The sequence below is a fragment of the Ochotona curzoniae genome, unplaced genomic scaffold (genome assembly GCF_017591425.1).
Source record: "Ochotona curzoniae isolate NIBS_2020 unplaced genomic scaffold, NIBS_Ocur_1.0 contig_2404, whole genome shotgun sequence".
NCBI classification, from domain to species: Eukaryota; Metazoa; Chordata; class Mammalia; order Lagomorpha; family Ochotonidae; genus Ochotona; species Ochotona curzoniae.
Window position 1 is genome coordinate 11,886,417 of NW_024465451.1, and position 22,265 is coordinate 11,908,681.

Consider the following 22,265-nt stretch of genomic DNA (forward strand, 5'->3'; position numbering starts at 1 on the left):
GCCTTGCCATTGGGATGTCTGGGGCTGGGGTTCCCTTTGGTAGAGTGTGTCTTATGAAGTAGGAATTACTTAACAAGCCTTTAAATCTGGGGTCATTTTTTCAAACAGCTGAGCTGTTGAAAATTTCCCTTCCTCTCTCAGTCCCAGCTTCCTCATCTGTAGAGTGAGGTAATACCAGTTCACAGCCTTGTTCTTTAAAAAAAAAATTATTTATTTGGATTGGAAAGGCAGATATACAGAGAAGAGGAAGATCTTCCATGTGATGGTTCACTCCCCACGCAGCTGCAACAGCTGGAGCTGAGCCAATCCAAAGCCAGGAGCCTGGAGCTCTTCTGGGTCTCCCATGCGGGTGCAGGGTCCCAGGGCTTTGGGCCATCCTAGATTGCCCTCCCAGGCCACAAGCAGGGAGCTGGATGGGAAGTGGCACTACCAGGATTAGAACTGGCGCCCATATGGGATCCTGGTGCGCTTAAGGTGAGGACTTTAACCGCTACACCATCACACAAGGCATTGGAGTGCTGCTCCTGTGGTTACTTCATGGACACCCTGAGCAACTGGGTGACATGAGCTAAACTACTCTGCCATGCTCCGGGACTGGCTCTCTACAGCACTGGATATGCATCTCCAGAAAGCTGGGTTCTTTGAAATAGCTAATCCTGGGCCCCGTGCAATTAGCCTAGTGGCTAAATCCTGGCCTTGCATCCACCTGGATCCTATATAGCACCAGTTCATATTCCAGCTACTCCATAGGCCAGGGGCAGGTGAGCGAAATGGCCCTGGCCTATCAGTCTTTCTATGAAATGACTTGACCCCTGCCCTGGTTCACGCCCAGGGCTCTGTGCTTGGCCGCCATGTTGCTCGCCAGTGACTTTGACTGTTAGTAGCCATCTTGTTGACTTAGTGACCTCTTTGCCCCTGAGCCTCACAATGCTCCTCTGCCCAGTACCATTTTAGGGTCAGATGTTAAGAGTGTTTCTGCCTGAAGTGATCTTTGGAAAACAGTTCTGAGAGATGTTGCTGTTTTCATGACCCTGAGGAAAAGCTCCCAAGCTTGTAAGGGCATGCTGTTCCATGGCCTCTGGCAACTCCCGAAGTGTTGCTGCAAGCCTGTGCCATGGTGGGGTACTGGTGCAGTGATCCAGACAGCCGTTGTGCCACCAGGGTCTTTTTCGATCCATTTTCTGTGCACCATTGCCATTCACTGAACTGAGTTGCAGTGTTCCGAGTTAGACCCAAGGTTCGATGTGCATGGAACACAGACTAGTGGCAAGGAAGACTTCATGAGAGCAATCCATAAACAAGATAGATAGGTAGGGGAAGGAAGCAGGCACTGAAAGAGGGTTGTTAGAACCTTCTGTGACTATCCAAAGGCAGCAGTGGTAAAAGAGGAGGTTGGACAGGAATGGCAAAGAAGGTGAAGGTTAGCAAAGTCATCCAGAAGCCTGTTGACCACATTAATGAATCTGGACTGCTCGACAGCTAATACAGATTTTTGTTTAAAGATTTATTTATTTATTGGAAAGGCAGATATACAGGGAGGAGGGAGACAGAGAGGAAGATCTTCCGTCCGATGATTCACTCCCCAAGTGAGCACAACGGCCGATGCTATGCCAATCCAAAGCCAGGATGGCCGATGCTGTGCCGATCCGAAGCCAGGATCCAGGAACTTCTTCTGAGTCTCCCACACGGGTGCAGGGTCCCAAAGCTTTGGGCAGTCCTTGACTGCTTTCCCAGGCCACAAGCAGCGAGCTGGATGGGAAGTGGAGCTGCCAAAACTAGAACCAGTGCCCATATGGGATCCCAGCATGTTCAAGGCGAGGACTTTAGCTGCTAGGCCACGGCACTGGGCCCAGCTAATAAAGATTTTAAGAGAGTGCGAGACGATGGCACAGTAGGCTAATCTTATCCTGCAGTACTGGCCACCGATGGTCACTGATTCGAGTCCCGGCTGCTCTACTTCCCATTCAGCGCACTGTTAACAGGCTGGGAAAGCAAGTCCTTGGGTCCCTGCACCCAAGTAGGAGACCCAGAAGCCCCTGGCTCCAGACTTTGGATTGGTTCAGATCCGACCATCGTGGTCTTTTGGGAAGTGAACCAGCAGATGAAATATCTCTCTCTCTCTCTCTGCTTCTCTTTGTAACTCTGCCTTTCAAGTGAAAATAAGAGCTGGTGCGGCAGCATAGTGCCTAAAGTCCTCATCTTGCATGTGTTAGCATCCAATTTCGGCACTGGTTCTAATCCCGACAGCCCCGTTTCCCATCTAGCTCCTTGATTGTGGCCTGGGAAAGCAGTCAAGGACATCCCAAAGCCTTGGGACCCTACATGTGGAAGACCCGAAGAGGCTCCAGGCTCCTGGCCTTGGATCGGCATAGTTCTGGCCATTGCAGCCACTTGAGGGAGTGAATCAATGGCCAGAAGATCTTCCTCTCTGTATATCTGACTTTCCAATAATAAAAAAAAAAACCTAATTTAAAAAATGAAAATAGCTGAGCTGTATGGCTGCGTTGGGGGAGGGACGCTCACTGCAGGCTTTCAGTATCCCCTACTTGCAGGCTTTCCCAAAGGTGCAGGTATGTACAGCTGAGCACATAGGCTCCCTGTGGTGGAGGGACGCTCAATAAGCTTCCGGGACCACCCCATCCTGGAAGTTTTCTGGTTTTTTTTTTTAAAAAAGAGATTTGTTTATTTTGATTGGAAAGGCAGATATACAGAGAGGAGGAGAGACAGAGAGGAAGATCTTCCATATGATGGTTCACTCCCCAAGGGACCACACGGCTTGAGCTGAGCCAATCAGGAGCCAAGAGCTTCTTCCAGGTCTCCCACACAGGTGCAAGATCCCAAGGCTTTTGGCTGTCCTGCACTGCTTTCCCAGGCCACAAGCAGGGATCTGGATGGGAAGCAGGGCAGCTGGGATTAGAACCATGTGGGAACCTTGTACATTCAAGGTGAGGGCTTAACCATTAGGCTAATTGTGCCAGGTCTGGAAGTTTGTTTTGTTTTGTTTTTTACCCACATGGGTGCCTGTAGCTGGGCTGTGTGGCTCCCTCCTCCTCCCCAGCGGCCCACCCTCACAGTTGGAAAGGTTTTGATTTACGGGGGGAATGATGGAATCTCATACGTGGTAGTGAGAGACGACTTGTGGTGTTTATGCCCAGGTTAGGAATTGCAGCTGAGGGACTTCCATAGATAAGTCCATGACATGTGTGTGTAAGTAGGGGACAGACACCAAATTGGTTTGGAGGAGAGAACAGAGTGAGAGAAGTGGGTCTGGTAGAAGAATCTGTGTGGGAAATGTGGGCTCACCCCTGTGGAACTGCAATCTGCTGGCTCGCCCAAGAACTCCGGATGGGGTCAGGCCTTGTGGGGACGCTCTGGAGACGCCCCAGCTGGGTTGGCCTTCCCACTAGTGAGAATGAGAGTAGGACTGAGGGCAGCAGGCATGGCTGTACATGGTTACAGCCTCCACCGGCACGGGTGTGCACTGGCATGGTGGAGCGGCAGATTGGGCTAGATCCCAGCCCCCAATGGTACTTGTGAGAGCCAGGTTGGGTGTAGAACAGGCCAGGCTACATCTTGACTTCTACTGAACTACATGAAAGCTGTGTCTGGGTGCGGACCAGGTATCACTGGGCTGCAACACCCAATGGTAAGAACCAGATTGGGTGTGGCTGGTTGAGCAAGGTCACTGTTCTTGCCAGGGCAGGAGGTGGACAATGTCAACCTGGGCCAACAACCCACTGGTGTGTGCGAGAACTGTCACTGGGAGGAAACTTGGGAAATTCCTTCATTAGGATGCAGTCCCTGCAGGTGAGCACAAGAAGCAAGGCAAGGCACAACCCAGACAATGCCAGGTTACAGTACCTGATGGCATACATGGGGGTCAGGTCTGGGGACAGATCAGTCAGGGCCAGCACATAGCATCCATTGGCAGATCTGAGAACCAGGCCAGGGGGCAGGTGGAGCCAGATTGGTTTGCAATACCAGCCAGTTCACACTAGCACCAGGACAGCAATCGGGCTAGGCTAAGATACTTAGGCTGCAGCACCCACCAGCAGGAGCTGGAACCGGGACAAAGTAGACTAAGACAGCCTGCGCAATAAGACTGCAGATGCCGAGGTGAGGTGAGTCATGCCAGCCTGGGCCCAGTGAGGGCTAGGTTCGTGAATCCCAGGAACAGGAAATCTGACAGGGTTCGGGTACCTTGGCTCAGGTCCTGGGGTCCACCACATGATGGGGGCCGGTTGCCTGATCCCCCAGGGACAGGGGAATCAGTGGGGCCTGGGTTACCTAGCCCGGGTCCTGGGACCTGCCTGTGAAGTGGCTGTCAGGTTTGTCAAGCTCGGGGGTGGAGGATCAGGTGGGGCATGGGTCTCCTGGCCTGGGTCCCGGGGCCCACCTACGAGGTGGGTGTTAGATTCGTGAGTCCCAGGGGTGAGTGATCTGGTGATGCTTGGGATGCCTGGCTCAGACCCTTGGCCTCGCCTGCAAGAACATATCCTTCTTAATGAAAAAGGCAGAGCAGTGGACACAGGCCCTGTTGTAAAAGAATATGACAGCTCATTTGGTGCCTTAGCAGAAGGACAGAACTGGACAACTACGCCAAACGATGACAGGAAAAAAACTCAGTGAATAGAGTCAATGGACATTGGGAGGGTGACATTATCCTTGGATCAGTGAAATCAGCAGCATTTCAGAACGATCCGAACCACTTGGACAGAACCCTCGGAGTATGTACACATTGAGACTCTGGGTTGATATGAGGTGGCGGTTCCTCATCCCTGGGTACTGGGCCGTGTGGAAAGTCATGAGTGGTTTCCCCCTTTGTCTCTCCCCTTCCCCCAGAAACAAGAAACAGCAAATTTGGAAGCAATGAGTATACCCCATTCTCCCTAAACCTTGATCCTTCCCACCTTGATCTACCATGTAATAATTAGAATATAAAAAATTTTTAAAAACTATTAAAAGGTTGACACTGAGGTTAAGTATGCTAAGCTGCTGTCTGCGACACCAGCACAGCATCAGCCTGGCTGTGGGAGTCCTCATGGTGCCACTCTGGATTCTAATTAATTGCCTAGGAGAGCAGCCCAGGCCAGCACATGGGAGACCCACATGGACTTCCCACAGGCTGTGAAGTGCTCATCCCAGGAGTGAACCGCAGGTGGAATCTTTTTCTCTGTTCATCTTTCTGTCACTACGCCTTTCAAATAAATACATTTTTTCAAAGGGACAGAGCGTGCCTAGTTTGAGCACCCCTCCTGGACCTTGCCTCTCTCTACCGCCCAATGCTTTCTTCCGGGCGTGCATTCTCCCCAGGGCCACTCCAGGCCTGGGTGCCTAGAAAGTCGGAGCTCCACCCTCTTCCTGCTTTCACTCCCCAGGGGCTTTGTGCTTTTTGCAGCTCCGGGATGTCGGGAGCGTGGAATTATTTAAATTTCTGGCTGAATCGCGAGCTCTCTCTCGTCCCCAGCCCTGTAGTAGACGCTTAATAAAGAACGAATCTCGTGGGCGGACGACTCGAGCAACAACATCAGGTGGCAGCCCCGATTCGGTTGCTTGTGAAACGTGGGCACGAATTCTCAATTTCACACGGTTCAAGAGAGAAAATGCAGAAACAAACCAGTCAAGTGTGGCTTGGCCAATGAACGTGATCTGAAATGAAATCCGATTTGTGGGCAATGCAATATATAGATATATTGCATATATATGTATATATATATATATATATATATATTTTTTTTTTTTTTTATCCAAGTCAGGTCTCTGAAGCGCACCCTCCGCCCCTAGCGCTCCAGAGCCTGCGCGGTCCCTGCAAGGTGACTGCTGCTCCAACACGTCCGCTCGTAGTCAGCTCAAGAAAGCCGCTGGCCGCGCCGCACCCACACGGCCATTACAAGGACGGCTCCCTCCCGCGACACCACGGCATTTGGAGCCGTCCCCGGAGGGCTAAGGTGTCGTCCCACCATTCGCAAGCGCCGGGTCAGGCGCGGTCACCCCGGCCCAGTGGTTTGGTCACACCTTTTCCTCAGCGGGGATGGGATTCCAATCCCAGGCAGCCCAGCCCAGTCGGCCCGGGCGGCCGCCTCGTGAAAGTCACGTTCGCTCTGCTCGTCCTCTCGGGTACTCTATGGTTCGCGTGGTGACTACTCTAATTCTAGTTCCGGTCTCTATGGCGGCGGAGGCAGGAACGGTTGTAGGTCGGCCGAATTAGCCGCTTAAGGGCCAATGAGAATGGAGGAGTGATAAAGCATCAGCCAACGGGCGCCAAGCTTCGGGGTCAGGTGGTGAGACTGACGGCAGCACTGACCAATGAGCCGTGCCGGGGGCGGGACGATCGCAAGGCTTATCCCGCCCGTCCCGCCATTCTCGCTAGTTCGATCGGTAGCGGGAGCGGAGAGCGGACCCCAGAGAGCCCTGAAGAGCCCCACCGCCGCCGCCGGCCTAGTTACCATCACACCCCGGGAGGAGCCGTAGCTGCCGCAGCCGGCCCCAGTCACCATCACCGCAACTATGAGCAGCGAGGCCGAGACCCAGCAGCCGCCCGCCGCCCCCCCCGCCGCCCCCGCCCTCAGCGCCGCCGACACCAAGCCCGGCACCACGGGCAGCGGCGCAGGGAGCGGTGGCCCGGGCGGCCTCACATCGGCGGCGCCCGCCGGCGGGGACAAGAAGGTCATCGGTGAGGGGCCGCACGGACACGCGGGGTGGGTGGCCGGCGGGGACCGTTAGCCGGAGCAGCGAGGAGGGGGGCGCGCGCGTGCGGCCGCCCCTCCCCCCGTGGGCGCGGGGGGCTCCGGGGCGGGCGGTGCGGCGGGCGCGCCCACGGGGGGCACCGGCCTCGTGCGCCCGGCTCCCTTCCGCGTGTGTGCCCGGAGGCCGCGGCGCCGCCTACGCAGGCCGGAGTGGGCCGGCTTCCCCTGGCCTCACGTGCTCGGCGCCCGCGGCCTGCGCGCACACACACACACCCATCGCCGGCCTGCCCCGGGGCGGCCTCGGGCAGCACCCACGTGGACGGCGGCGGAAGGGACCGCCGGCTCACCGAGGGCCGCTTTTCGCCCGATTTTTTTTTTTTCCCCCTTTTTATGTCTTCCAGCAACGAAGGTTTTGGGAACAGTAAAATGGTTCAATGTAAGGAACGGATACGGCTTCATCAACAGGTGAGAGGCCCGCGTGGGGCGTGCGTGCTCGCGGGGCTCCGGTTGCCGCCCACCCGCGCGGCACGTGTCGAGGGCTGCGGGCAGCCGCGGGTCCGCAGATGGTCTTTGTTTGGCAGCTAGGTGGTTTGCTCGGAAGCTTCGCCCGGCGCCTACCTGCCCGGGGCTGGCACGCGCGGGGAGGAGGCCGGGGGGCCGGGACACGAGGTCAGCATGCGCGCGGGTGTGCAGCCTTGGAGGGCCATGAGGTGTGCCAGGGAGGAGAGAGCTGGCTTTTTTTTTTTTTGCCCCCCGGTTGTTTCTCAGCCCCAGAGTCTATTGCCTTTGTTCAAGCTTTCACTTGGGCTGTGTGGGAGACCCGGGTGTTCAGGGGGAAGGACTCGTCCGCGAGGAAATGGTCCGATGCCGGCTGGGTCCATGTGCGTGAGGGGCAGGCCCGGTCCGCGCACGGGGGTGCAGCGGCGGTCGGACCCTGGGCTCCGCACTCCCCAGGCTCCCTTGTGCGCCGGGCATCCTGCTCAAGATGGCTGCCAAGGCTGGTCGTGCAGCTCCGGGGGTGCAGGCACCGCGAGTGCCAGGCGCGGGCCCGGCCGCCCAGGTGAGCCCCAGGGGGTGCGTGGACGCCACATGGGCAGGACGGGGCTCTGCAGCCACCGGGCGGGCTGTGGAAACACCCAGCCGTCAGATGGGCTGCCTGCTCCCCGCATCGCGGTTGCGGGGAATCGTTTTGTTCCAAAATGTAGGCTTTCCTGACTGACCTGTTTGTCTTTATAACGTAGCACGTTTTTTCAGTGTTGTTGCGGTGCGTTACTATGAAGGGAGGCAGCTGGTTTCTAAATCAATGAGCGTTTTTGTTGGTCTTTCCATCTTACTGTTAAGGCAGGAACGAGAACTCAATTCCAAACCAGTAGTCTTCACCCAGTGTCATTTCTGTCTTTCTCCTCTCGGACTTGGGCTCTTTAGGTCTTGGTACATTTTTAATGAAATTGCCAGGTGTGATCATGATGGAGCATGCCTTAAATCCTTGCTTCTCCTCTTTGATCCAGTGGAATCTTTGGTGTGACCTCCAGAAGGGTCTATAATTTGCAGCCTACTCGGTGGATGGGTTGTAGTTTTTGTATCTTATGGTGTCATCTTGCATAAGGTAAACTGCCTTATGTTGCCTCTTAAAGGTGTGCTGTGTGGCATTTTATTAATATCCCTTGAGATGCCACTCATTGATTACCTGTCTTGGTTTTGCATGAATTCAATTGGTCATCCTCCAGGGCAAGTTAACCACAGATTGGCTTTTGATGTTCCTTTGTATCTTGACTTTAGCTACTCTGTGAGATTAACTGGTGAAGCTGTCCTTTATGTTTCTACACGCGTTATGATCCTGAGTCTTGTTTAATAAGTACTGTAAGTTCTGACTCCAATCAAATATGGGGGAGATTTGCCTTAGTTAACGAAGATGATCTTAAATGTAGCTTGGAGCTAGCGGTGGGTTTTATGTGTAGTTCGTGTAGTAAAATATCCAACTGGATCGAGGGCACTGGGTTTTCCTGAGGGAGGAGAAAAGGCAGACACGTGTACTGGGCATCCCTGTGGAGGCGAGGTGCAGGAACTCCTTAATGTCAGCCTAGGAATTTTTTAGATGGTATGTTTTAGGTTAGGTTAAGATACCTTTATAATTTTAAGCTGTCAGATATTTTCAATGTAAATTTTTTCTGCCTTTAAAACATTTTGTAAATATTTTTCAGCCTAAGCTATTGCTCACAGTGAATTATCAGCTTTTTAATCTAAAGAGAACTAAAATGAAAGGAACTAAAATAAGAACACAGCTCATAAAATAGCAAAAGTTGTAGCTCCGTTTTATTAGATGGTGTATTTTGTTTTGACTTTGTCTGCAAAAAGTACTTCCTTTATGAGTCCCCTCCAGGTTCCTGCTCCTGTTCCATTAAATCTGTATTCACCACGCTTGCGAAAGGTTGCAAATGTCTGCCATAATTTGTTTTCCTGTGGAACATGCGTCTCATAGTGGGCAAAATTTGGAGTGCTTTTCTGTTGTTATCCAGAGTTTTTATCTTAAATGATGATTCTGAAGCTTTGATGTGAGCAAAGAATTTGAAGCAAAGAGAATCAAGTAGAGGTCACGAACTAGTGACCTATTACTGGCTAATGTACTCTGGCTATTTTTGTTTGGACAGTAGTAGCGTCCAAAAGGCGGGTTTTTGGCAGAGCTTTGAGGATATTCGTATTCCACAAAGGAGTACCTGGGTTCAGTTCTTGGCTCCAGCTTCCTGCTCATGTAGACCTTGCTGGCAGCTGCTATGGCTCAGGAAAAGACCATGAAAAGCCTAAAATATTCAATGTTATTGGAGAAAAAAATGTAAACCTGTGAAAAGGTGAAAAGCCCTGGGTTGTTGAAAATAGACAACTTGAGCCTTAGACTGTCACGGCTTGACTAAGTGTAGGCATTAAGGAACACTTTGAAGACCCAGGAGTGGATGTGCTGCTCAGAGAGGGCCATGTTGGAGGGGTCCTTGGAACTGGGACTCTTGGGTGATCTTTACGCAGACTGTCTTATTAGCTCCTTTTCGGTGGGTTAACCATTGATTTGAAAAGCCAAAAGATAGGTGCATTTGGAGATAACTACTGGTTTGCTTCCCGTATGCCCACAACAGTGAAGGTTAGGAACAGTTCAGGCAGAAGAAGCCAGGACCTGGAGATTATTAGTCAAGTTGTTGTTGTTATTATTATTATTTGAGTTGGTAAAGTTCTTTTGAGCAGGTTGGGCTTTTAAATTCTTCATTTGAAAAGCAAGGTGATAGAAGTGTTTCGTACTTTGCTGCAAATGGCTGCAGAGACAGTGGCTAGGCCAGACTGAAGTCAGGAGCCTGGAATTCCATCCACCTGGGTCTCACACATGGGTGACGGGCCCACAGACTTAGTGTCTTCGAATTTCCCAGGAGCATTAGCAGGGAGCTGGCACCCCATGGTGACTTTCAGCTCCCTGCTGATTGCCTGAAAAAAGCAGTGGAAGATGTCCCCAAGTGCTTGGACCCACGTGGGAGACCTTTAAGAGGCTCCAGGCTGTGCCCTGGCCATTGCAAACACTTGAGTGAAAAAAAGTATGTGTCCCCGTCTGTCCGTCTGTCCCCTCTGTTCCCCGCAGAGGCTGAACTGGGCCTAGGTGAAGCTAGGCACTGAACTCACTTCACATCTCTCACATGTATGACGGGAACCCAGCCACTCCCAGGGTGTGCATCTACAGGAAGCTGAAACAGCGAGTGGAGCCAGGCCCTGGCATCCAGTGGCTGCCTGTTGAAAAAGGATCTTTGTCAGTAGTCTGGCACCACCAGTGGTACTGGCATGCCATGTTGCACGCCTGGCTGCTCTACTTCCAGTCCAGCTCCCTGTTAATGGGCCTAGCAGGGCCACAGAGGATGGCCCAAGTGTTAATTGACCTTTGTCAAATCTGGGTAGGATTAAAGGAATGGCTGACAGTGTTTGTGTTTGAAAAGTATGATGTACCTTCCGTTAGACTACAATATGTAGGAAGTAGTGATAGAAGAAACAGTAAGACACAGTCTGGCATCTGTGACTTGCCATGTGGGTGGAGGAGTTCCACTTCTGAGTGAACTTCAGCTGTACCTCATGGTTCTTAGACACAACAAAAAGTAGGTAAGGTGCCTTAGCTTGTTGGGAGTCATTAACCCCCCAGGTAGATGAATAATGACTGAAGGTGAAAGCATGCTGCTGTTGAGCCATTTGACCACCCAATTATAACTGCTGCTTTTGTTTTCTCTTTTAAGATTTTGCTTTCTTCTTTAAAATTTCTTTTCTGGCTTGGCTCAGTGGCTAAAGTCCTTGCCTTGGGCACCAGTTCTTTTCCCAGCTGCTTTGTTTCCCATCCCGCTCCCTTCTTTTGCGCTGGGAAGGCAGTGGGGGCTGGCCCAAGGCCTTAGGATCCTGCACTTGTGTTGGAAACGCTAGGGGGCTCTTGGCTTTGGATCAGCTCAGCCCCAGCTGATGCAGCCACTGGGGGAGTGGACCAGTGGAAGATCTGTCTACTCCATAATCTGATCTGCCTTTCCAATGGGAATAAATCTTTATTACTCAGTTATTTTTATTGCAAAGTCAGATACACAAAGAAGAGGAGAGACAGAGGAAGATTTTCTGTCCTTTGATGCACTCCCCAAGCGACTGCAGTGGCCAGAGCTTAGCTGATATGAAGCCAGGGGCCAGAAGCCTCCTCCAGGTCTCCCACAGAACAGGCACAGGGTCCAAAAGCTTTGGGCCATCCTCAACTGCTTTCCCAGGCCACAAGCAGGGAGCTGAATGGGAAGTGGGGCCACTGGGATTAAAACTGCCCATATTAGATTCTGGCGCATTCAGGGTGAGGACTTTAGCCACCACTAGGCTATCATGCTGGGCCCAATACCTAGTAAATTTAACGTGCTCTTCCTTCCCCTTTTTAATATAGATTGAGGGTCAGGGAACTGCCTCCCACCACCTGTTTTGTTTTTTAATATATATAACTGGTTAGTTAAGAATGGTTCAGTTAGTGGGAGAATACACAACAGACTGACATACTAATGTACATCTTTGGATATTTACTGTCTGCCCTATGGAACAGGCTGCAGAAGTGTAGTTAATACTACTGCACCTGGAGTAGATGCTTAATACTTACCCCCAATTGGAGAAGTCATTTTGCAGTTCACCTCCAGTGGTAAAATATAAGAATGCAGAACAAGAACTTTTGAATTAACATAGCAAAGAACGGGCCCTGTGAAGCTGAAGTCCACCACTGTCCCTATATTGCAGAGTTAGAGTGAATAGCATTGCTTTAGGCTGCTTTATTTAATATTGGCAAAAAGTGCTAGTACTTTTTACTGTGAAGTATATACTCAGATTGTTTACTTGAAAGGTGAGTTTCAGAGACATCTTCCATCCACTAGTTATTATTAGTAATGAAAACCTCCAAAGGGAGTTGGAATTGCAATGAATTTTTTAATAGCATATTAAACAGTTTCTACATTATGAATATCAGATCGTGGGGCCTGGCATGATAGCCTAGTGGCTAAATTCTCTCCTTGCACATGTTGGGATTCCATATGGGCCCCTGTTCATATCCTGGTTGCTTGTGGCCTGGGCAAGCAGTAAAGGATAGCCCCAAAGACTTGGGACCATAGACCTACTTAGGAGACCCGGAAGAAGCTCTTGGCAGCAATCAGCTCAGCTGCAGCCGTTGTGGCCAGTTGGGGAGTGAACCAGCAGACAGAAGATCTTTGTTTTATTTTTTCTGAATTTTTTTTCTTCCAGAAAAAACATCTTGACCAGGTCTTTATGTAGCCATCCATCAGGTCTAACGCTCCTGTGCACTTCAGTGGGCTGCCCCTTTTCCATACAGATGATGCTCTGTCTTTGGATAAAATTTTGTTTTCTAAGATTATAAGTTTTTATTTGAAGGGCAGATTTACAGGAGGAGAAACAACTTCCATCCTCCGCAACTGGCTGCAGTGGCCAGACCCGGGCAGATCCAAAGCCTAGAACTGCTTCTAGCTCTCCCACATGGGTGCAGGGGCCCAAGCACTTGGGGCAGTCTTCTGCTGTTTGGGCACATCATCAGGGAGCTGGATCTCGGGAGTAGTCAGATTTGAACTGGCAACAGTGAGAGATGACCATACTGCAAGGTAGCAGCTTAAATACCCCCGCCCCCAAGGAAGAACTTTTTGCTTGGGAGGGCGGGGGGGGGACACAGTACTACACATGCTGGTAAGTCGTTACTGTAGAATTTACCTGCTTTCTCTATTCTACAAACTCTTGTTACCTCCCTAGAGTTTTAAATTCAACCTTGGGACTCTGGGCCTTATGACCATCTCATCTTTTTATCTTGAAAGAATCCTAACTTTCAGGTCAGAACTTAAAATTTGTGGATTATTACATGTATGCATTGCTCTGTAGATGAGCAAGAAATTGCAAAATCAGTTGTCAAGTAGTCAATCCTGGTTGATTATAACTTGTTGTCTTCCCCCACTAAAGCTGCTAGGAAGCCAGGTTGGGGTCAAGCACTGAGCTCCTGGCAGTTTGTTTCTCCTCCAGTAATTCTTCTAATACTATCACTTATTTCTAACCTCCAAGCTAAAGAACCCAGGTCATTTTTCATGTTTTCCCCCACTTTTGCCTGAGGAAAGCCATCTCAGTTACCTCATCTGCAGTATCTTTGACTCCAGAATGGGCTCCTTGTATGTAGACTTTCTTTAACTTTAAGCCAAGGGTTTTCATCTAGTAATATCAAGTCATATCCTCATTTGGGAGGTGAAGCATTAACATGCATAGCATTACCATTCATATATATGTGTATTTTAAGATTTGTATGTTTTTATTGGAAAGGCAAATATACAGAGAGGAAGATCTTCTGTCTGATGGTTCACTCCCCAAGCGGCTGCAACAGCTAAAGCTGAGCCAGTCCAAAGCCAGGAGCTAGGAGCTGCTTCTGGATCTCCCATGCGGGTGCAAGGACCCAAAGTTTTGGGCCGTCCTCGACTGCTTTCCCAGGCCACAAGCAGGGAGCTGGATGGGAAGCGGGCCGTCAGGATTAGAACTGGCGCCCATATGGGATCCCGGTGTGTTCAAGGTGAGGATTTCAGCCGCTAGGCCACACCGCCGGGCCCTATTTTAGACTTTTTATAAAAGTGACGAACTTCAGTGGGATGGGCAGTATGTTACCATCTCATACCCCTAGAAGTACTTTGGTGCTTCATATTCTGGAAGAACTTCCTCTCCAACCCCCACGCTAACAGGTTGAATCTATGCCCTTTGCTGTAGAGCGGGATCCCACAGCCGCTACTGTTAGTCTGCAACGCTTCTTCCTTTAGTTTTCTGGAGTATAATGCCTGCTGGGACAGTTTTTGCAGCACTCCTTTCCACCAGCATCAAGCATACAATTTCACAGATTTGTGTGTCATCCTTGTACAGGGGCCATGCTAATTTTTTCTGCGTGGTTCCAATTTTAGTATGCTCTGAAGTGGAGTAAGCATGCAGAAAGATTGATTTTACTTGAAAGTCAGAGAGGGAGAGACAGATCTTCCAACTGCTGGCTTGTCCCCCAAGTGGACATAACAGCCAGGGCAAAAAGGCAGTTAAAGAGGAGAAACAAAGACTTTTCATCTGCTGATTATACTCTCCAAATGGCTGCAAAGGTCAAAGACAGCAGCTTCTTCCAGACCTCCCACATGGGTGCAGGGGCCCAAAGACTGGAGCCATCCTCTGCTTTCCCAGACCACAAGCTGGAGCTGGATCAGAAATGGAGCAGCTGGGATCCAAACCAGCATCCTGTATAGGAGAGGATTAGCTACTACGTCACTGCAGTGCCTTATAAGCATTTCTTTAGCAGCAGATTGGACTAACGACTGGTATGAAGTGATTTCTGTCATAAAGGGGATGTGTATGCTTTTAAATAATCTTGTTCACCTTTGATCTTTTAACTGCCTGATGGGAGGGTAGGGGTACTGGTGAGAATGTATTGGCTGGTGCTTCTGTTTGTCATTAAGAATTTTTCATTACAGATTAGACTTGAACTCAGGGTGTAGGACTCTCACATACTCCCTTTATTTCTAACAGACCTGGTCCTCCCATCACCATCAGAACCCCTGGACCACAGTGGTGCACTTATTAACACAACTGAGAAACCAGCAGTGTGATCTGCCATTGTTGCAGAATCCATAGTTTACATTAGGGTTCACTCTGAACTTTTTGTGGAGCCTTCGGAGGTCATTTTAATGACCTCAAGGAAGGTTGGGAGTTTAAACATTGGAGAGGAAATGTTTGGGGGTGAAGTGAGAAAGTATTGCTCCTTCTTCCTGTCGGTAACCATGCTGTCCAGCGGTCAGGGTGGGGTTGTTAGAACATGGTTAATGTTTAACAGGGTAAGGAGTGGCAGAGCATATGTTGCTAGACACTTGGGCTCACATAATTGTGGCTCAGTAGGTCACACTTTGGTTTCTTTGACTCTGATTATCCTGTGGGCAGTAAGGTTATAGTTTATAACTGTTTTATTGAAGAAGAGATCGTGGAGGTGTACTTAACCAGATTTCCTGGTTGCTAATTGGCAGGGACAAAGTCATGGGGGAGGGTGGGGAGAGAAGCTTACTGATGTATTCCATTCACTCAACTTGTTCAACTTGGTTCTGTCTCACAGGAATGACACCAAGGAAGACGTATTTGTACACCAGGTGAGTGTAAAGATATTTGCACTTCTAGCTCAGGGTTTGTGAGATGGAAAGGATTGAATGTTTTCTCAGCTAGTATTCCTGGCAGAAGGTTAAGCCCAACCAACCAATGATTTTAGTTTCTATAGGAATATAGTGGAATCCACTTAAATATATATTTCAAATTGGTGTTTTTATAATAGCTGTAGCTTTTCTAGGGGCTGCATCTGCTGAACTAATTTACTAAATTTCCACACCTAATTTCAGATGAACAAATAATTTCCATCATTCTACACTCAAGCTACTGGTGTTGCTATTCATACCTAGAAGTTCAGCAAGATGATTGCAGATGCTGTTAGGTCTGCCTTCTGCTGAGGACAGGTTGGACAGGTGGGCACCAGAGCACTGGGGTCCTCAGAGTTGAAGGTTCAGTGGAAGGCAGTGTGATTTTGACAAACTTGAAAAATATACATGAGTTTTTTATATTGGCTTCCAGCATTTTCAGAGAAGAAAATTATTATAAGTTTAAATGCTACATGCTGACCTTCCTCAAGTATCACTTAAGTAAATGTTTAGTCTGGAAGTCGAACCTAAAGTTGTGCTCACATCGAGACTTAGGCAGTGGGCTTGGGTGGCAGTGTACTTCTAAAACGGACTGCCTATGGCTCTCTGGAGTGTCCTGTACAGTATTTACTGGCAGCCAGAACCCTAGCAGATAATCAGTCTCATGAAAATATGGAAAGACTTAAATTCTAAATGTGAATAAAGGATTGCTTAGACACAATTTTGAAACGGTCATTTAAAATTGGTATCTTGTTTGGCAAAGACATCTCTGACATAACTTCCTTCTGTATGTTTTAAAAGAATGTGCAGCCTTAGGAACAGTGACTTTGCAGTCTTGTTGCCTGTGTCTAACACTCTAGTGTTGGTGGGAGCTAAAGCTACTAAGAGTTTGAGAATTTTAGTTATCCATGTTTCTGCTATCCCCTATGACTGCAGATAATTGAGAGTTGCTACTTATGAAAGATGACAGTTTAGATGACAGGTGAGATCAAATTATTATTTAACAGCTCACCCAGTTGTACTGACATTGTGTCAGTGACCTGCTTTTACTCTGGAAGTGGTTTCAGCATGTAGTTGTTTCTTGGAACTTTGGCTGGCTGCTCAGATCTTAGTTGTGTCATGAAGGAGACTGCAGTTGTGGGCATTGTAGTTTTAATTGCCCTCAGATTTGTTGGTCGTCCTGCCTCCTCTGGAATGGAAATGCGTGAGTGCTCCTGTAGCTAACACATCACTAGGATGTAGCTGGGAGAGTCCCCCTCTGCTGCTTAGGAGCTATGAAAGTCCATCTGCAGTTGCAAGGTGTTAGCCTTCCCTCTTGGACTTTACCTTAAGGGTCTGAAGAAGTAGACAAACTGTTGCCAAGATTTACTGTGTTTGGGGGAGGTAATAACAGCCTCATGCGGTCAGATAATATATATATAGTAAATGGCAGAGTTAACATGTGAATTGCATTTCCACTGATGAGTTGGAAGGAATTTGGCATTTGTAATTGAGTTTGATGTTGAAACACAGGGACAGAGTTGGTATGGTCAACTTGAAGGATGTAAAACCAAACTTGCCTGTCATCTAAACTGGTTCTGTGTGGGGCTGGTTTTTACTATGAAGTGCAGTCTTTGGGGGATAGATCGATATCCTGACTTTGCTTAAAATCCATATATGCTTTTGCAAAAAGCATTCTTAAATAAATCTGTTGTCTTGTATTAAATTGCTTTAGTTTTGCAAAAAGTGGTAAAATGCTGGGATTTTGAAAGATTGGAATGTTGGTTGAGGCTGGGGGTATAGCATTGCTCCCCACTTTGCTAATCATACAGTTTGGTCTTATTTAAAGCAAATTTAAGATAAGTGTGTATCCAAGCTAAAGTAATACTGACTCTGGTACATTTTAAATGAAAATTCCCGCTATTCTCCCCTGTTAATCTATTTTTGGAATGTGATATTACTAGACTGCCATAAAGAAGAATAACCCCAGGAAGTACCTTCGCAGTGTAGGAGATGGAGAGACTGTGGAGTTTGATGTTGTTGAAGGAGAAAAGGTGAGGATGCTTTTTGTGTAAAGGTTTGACTTCGGTATGGAAATAATTTGGAGGTCTCATCCATTTGGATGGTTGCGCTCAGGTGGCCACATGAACGCAGGTACCTCGAGCCTAATGTGCTGGCTACAGTTAGAGGGCCATCTCTTCAGAACAGTGAGGAGCTGATGGGAAATCATTCCTGTGTACCCCTGACCACACAGGTCCCTGCCCCCTCCCTCTTCCCTTTGTATTGTTTGCCTTGCCATTTTGTTTTGTTTTGTCTCGACTTTCTGAAGCTTATTGAGGTGTTCTGATTTCCTTTGTCACTGTGTAATGGTTTTTGTAGGGTGCGGAGGCAGCAAACGTTACAGGCCCTGGTGGAGTTCCAGTACAAGGCAGTAAATATGCAGCAGATCGTAACCATTATAGACGCTACCCACGTCGTAGGGGTCCTCCACGCAATTACCAGCAGAATTACCAGAATAGTGAGAGTGGGGAAAAGAATGAGGGATCGGAGAGTGCTCCCGAAGGCCAGGCCCAACAACGCCGGCCCTACCGCAGGCGAAGGTTCCCACCTTACTACATGCGGAGACCCTATGGGCGTCGACCACAGTATTCCAACGCTCCTGTGCAAGGAGAAGTGATGGAAGTAAGTGTCACCAAATCCCAGCAGCAATGTGATGTGCTTCTGACGTGGATTGGTTTTTCCATTTCCTGGACTTGTCGCCCCAGGTGTGAACTAATCAGTGGGGATGTTTGGCTATAACAAAAGGAGCTAATGTAAAACGTGATTATAATTACTAACTTAGTAATTGCAATTACTAAATCAGAATTAAATCTGATTTAGTATTGTACCCTTCATGCTACTGATCCAGTAAGCTTGATTTCAATTGTCTCCTCAGGGTGCTGACAACCAGGGTGCAGGAGAACAAGGTAGACCTGTGAGACAGAACATGTATCGAGGTTATAGACCACGATTCCGCAGGTATGGTCCAGCTAATCCACTTGTATTTCAAAACCTTGTTGGGTGTGTTGATCATGCTTTTCCTGCAGTCCTTTTAGACTCCTATTAACACTTTCTTTCGTCAGATGCCTAAGAGGTGGACTTGGAGTCAGTTATCTTTGAGAATGTGTTGTTTGCATCTTTGGCACTGGGTAAAAAGTTTGTAGATGAGGTCTGATTGTTTTGTTTCACCTAGAACAGGTGAGAAAAATAATTTAAACCGAATTCTGGTAAGCCTGCTTCCTAGGAGGGAGAAAATACCGTTTTAAAGCAGTGGGATTAGCTGAAATAGACCACGGAAAGTCTCCCATCCCTGTGGGTGACCAGGATGGAGTGTCTTGTTCTACCTCTCCAGTGAGTAGCTAGATGCCTGGGTTCAAGTGTATTAACCAGAAAATGTAAGGTTTTTCTGTCTGCTTCTGTTCAGCCTCCCAAATATAAACTTCATTGTTGGCCAGTCCTATTTGTGGGATCTTGTGAAAGACTTTAAGTTGCTTGCTTTCTTGTGTATATTAAGCAAATATTTGGGAGGTTAGAGACGATTTGCAATTAGCCTCATGGGAAAAATAGAGTATTGTACTCAAGTAAGTTGTCCACTGTGGTTCTATTTTCCTAGCCATTTGAACAGTAAGCTCAGATTGGGAAAAAATAGGTATCAGTGGAGAATCGTGCTTGATTCCAGGTTAGAAACAAGCTCTGAATACCTTGCTTTTTAGAAAGCACCTCTCAGCCTGTGGCAAGTGGGTATTGAGTGGGATGGAAAGGTGGCTGTTGTAGCAACTGGGGAGGGAGCTAGGGCTTTGTGCTGAAGATGACATGAGGTAAGACTGGCTTTGGGGAGTGTGAAAGTGGAAAAAAAGTAAATACAAATGTGATCCCACAGGACCTGTAGAGATGCAAGATCTTGATGGTTCCTGAGCTGTGAGCACAGTGGAAGGGGAAAAGCGTGCGTTGCTAATCTCTGCAGAAAAACAGCTCATGCGATCTGGCTTTTAGTGTCTGTCTATCGATTCACTTATTCTGGACATGTATAAGTAGTTAGCTTTCTGTGTGTCGGTGCTTAGTTCCTTTTTATGTCCAGATCACATTCCATGATGCACCACATTTTTTCCTCCTCATTTAAGAATATTTAAAGTTTTTTTCCACATTTCATTGTGACTGGCTTAATGTACTTTTTCTATAGGGTTGAAACTTTGGTTTCCCTTGTGAAAAAGGATGGCTGTATATTTTTATTCCTTTGAATTTTGTTATACTCATCTAAGGTTAGAGGTACTTGCTCACAGCTCACAAACCCAGTTAACAAATCCGATCAACAAGGATGATGTTGTACCGTTAGTATTTTTTTTTGCTTTTTCTGTGGCCTGAGATTTGCAGGTTCATAAATAATTACCTTCTACTTTACTTCTCCTTCATGAATGCATTACATTCAGTGTGTAAAATGAATTTTCTGCTCTTTAGTTCTTGCTAAATACTGTCTTGAGCCCACTTGGTAAGACTGCCATTTAGTTGAGTCTGTCGCATGTTAACAGCCACTGCGTGGGTTGGTTGAAGGTGACTTTCCCATTTCCAGTTTGTACAATGTTCATTCTAGAGGTCCTCCTCGCCAAAGACAGCCCAGAGAGGACGGCAATGAAGAGGATAAGGAAAACCAAGGAGATGAGACCCAGGGTCAGCAGCCACCTCAACGTCGATACCGCCGTAACTTCAATTACCGACGCAGACGCCCAGATAACCCTAAACCACAAGATGGCAAAGAGACAAAAGCAGCCGATCCACCAGCTGAGAATTCGTCCGCTCCCGAGGCTGAGCAGGGCGGGGCTGAGTAAAAAATGCCGGCTTAACTTAACATCTCTACCATCATCCGGGTGAGTACACCCATGAGTACCGGGTAGGTACTCATGTTGCCTCAGCTGAATAGTCACACCCTGGCTAATCTTAAAATTTCCCAAGTATATTCCATATCAACTTTTATGAATGAATTCTGCGGTTTCACTAGTAAGCTGGGGAACAGTATGGCTGACCTTACTGTGAAAGCAACAGCTGCTACAGTAAAGAACCCAGATAATGGTGACAAGCCAGTTGTTTTGGGGTGGGGATTTTTGCTTAATATGAAAGAGCCTAACATGTGGTGCTAATCCTGGCCGGTCTGAAGTGTGACGGTGTGCTTGGATGGGGCTGGTTTGCTGACTAGTGAATTATACATGATAGCCTTTCACTTTTTCTTTACAGTTTAGTCATCCAACAAGAAGAAATGAATGAAATTCCAGCAATAAGAAATGAACAAAAGATTGGAGCTGAAGACCTTAAGTGCTTGCTTTTTGCCCGTTGACCAGATAACTAGAACTATCTGCATTATCTATGCAGCATGGGGTTTTTATTATTTTTACCTAAAGATGTCTCTTTTTGGTAATGACAAACATGTTTTTTAAAAAAGCCTGGTTTTTCTCAATACACCTTTAAAGGTTTTTAAATTGTTTCATATCTGGTCAAGTTGAGATTTTTAAGAACTTCATTTTTAATTTGTAATAAAAGTTTACAACTTGATTTTTTCAAAAAAAGTCAACAAACTGCAAGCACCTGTTAATAAAGGTCTTAAATAATTGTCTTGGTGTGTGTTTCTGAACTAAAACCTGGAAGATATGTTCTTGAGTAAACTACTCATTGTCCCTTTATTCATGAATGAGGCAGCAGTTCGGGGAGTGGGTACCTGCTATTACAGAATGCCTCCAGATAAGTCTGTGTGGAAGCCCCAATCTGCCATATTCCAGGTGGTGGTCTTTGCCAGAAGGTGCTCAGGATTTAAATGAATGACTTGGCATTTGGGGGATTGGTGAGTTAAAATCATTAACTTTGCCAGAAGTCCTTCTAAACTGCTGCAGCAGGGTTTGAGGGAAATTTCACGAAATTATTGCGACCCTGCTTACTGTGATTACAGTGCATGGTGGTCTGTACTGGCCCATTCACTCCCAGCTGATGGTTGTTGAGAAATCCAGTGCTGTACCACAGTAGCTACAGCCCTGTGGTGCCAGCATCCTATATGGGCATTGGTTTCAGTTCAAACATGGAACCCCAGACAAGTTGAGGCTGGCCCATGGCATAGTATATGTTAAGCCTCTCTGTTCTTGCTAGTGTTCCATCTGGAGGGCGATTCCTCATTGCACCACTCCCCGTTGTTTCCCAAAGAAATAGTGGAGGATAAGCCAAGGTATTGGGACCCTGAACACTTCTGTGGAAGACCCAGAAGTGCCAGGCTTCAAATCAGCTTAGTTGTGTTCGTGGAAGCCACTTGGGGAGTGAACCAGTGGATTAAAGATCTCCCCTGGAAATTCTGCTTTCCAGGTTTTTTTTTTTTTTTTAAACAGTATCCAGACTTGAGCCAGCATTCCAATAAGAGATGCAGGCATTCCAAGCATCCGTTTAACCCTGTGCACAGCACTTGCCCCAATAAAACACTTTGAATGCTCTGCAATGTCTTGGGAGATAGAGGAGAAAGTATTACAGATCTTGGATCTGTTTCATGCCCCCTGCAGATCGACACAACAACCAGGGTTGAGCCAGAAGCTTCATTTAGATTTCCCAAGTGGGTTCCAGGGCCCACAGATGCTTCCACTGCTTTTCCCAGGTAATTGCCAGGGGGCTGGATCAGAAACGGAGCTGCTGCTACACAACCGGTGCACACATGGGATACTAGTGGAGCAGGGAACAGCTTTACTCACTACAACAATGCTGAATTACATTGAATTTTTTTTTTCCACTAGGGTGGGCTCTGGAGGCAGCATGATGATTCAACCAGCTAATCCTTTTCCTGCAAGTGCCAGCATATCACTGAACGTCTCAGCTGTTCCAT

General features: G+C 47.9%; 1 protein-coding gene and 1 non-coding gene across 3 annotated transcripts; one reads left to right on the plus strand and one right to left on the minus strand.

The window, feature by feature from the left end:
- The first annotated feature begins 6,359 nt into the window (after positions 1 to 6,359).
- On the plus strand, positions 6,360 to 21,019 carry YBX1 (Y-box binding protein 1). 2 transcript variants are annotated; one of them, XM_040974320.1, is made up of 8 exons: positions 6,360 to 6,673; positions 7,088 to 7,151; positions 15,331 to 15,364; positions 17,347 to 17,436; positions 17,762 to 18,064; positions 18,318 to 18,400; positions 20,010 to 20,283; positions 20,648 to 21,019. In XM_040974320.1, exons 1-7 carry the CDS (start codon positions 6,508 to 6,510, stop codon positions 20,242 to 20,244), a joined length of 975 nt encoding a protein of 324 aa, XP_040830254.1. In that variant the 5' UTR covers positions 6,360 to 6,507; the 3' UTR covers positions 20,245 to 20,283; positions 20,648 to 21,019. The 2 variants fall into 2 exon arrangements, with proteins under 2 accessions (XP_040830254.1, XP_040830253.1); XM_040974319.1 differs by having other exon boundaries at positions 6,366 to 6,673; positions 19,989 to 20,283.
- LOC121152427 lies at positions 14,064 to 14,168 on the minus strand. Its single transcript, XR_005883266.1, has one exon. It is a non-coding gene; the product is annotated as a U6 spliceosomal RNA (small nuclear RNA).
- Positions 21,020 to 22,265: the final 1,246 nt, after the last annotated feature.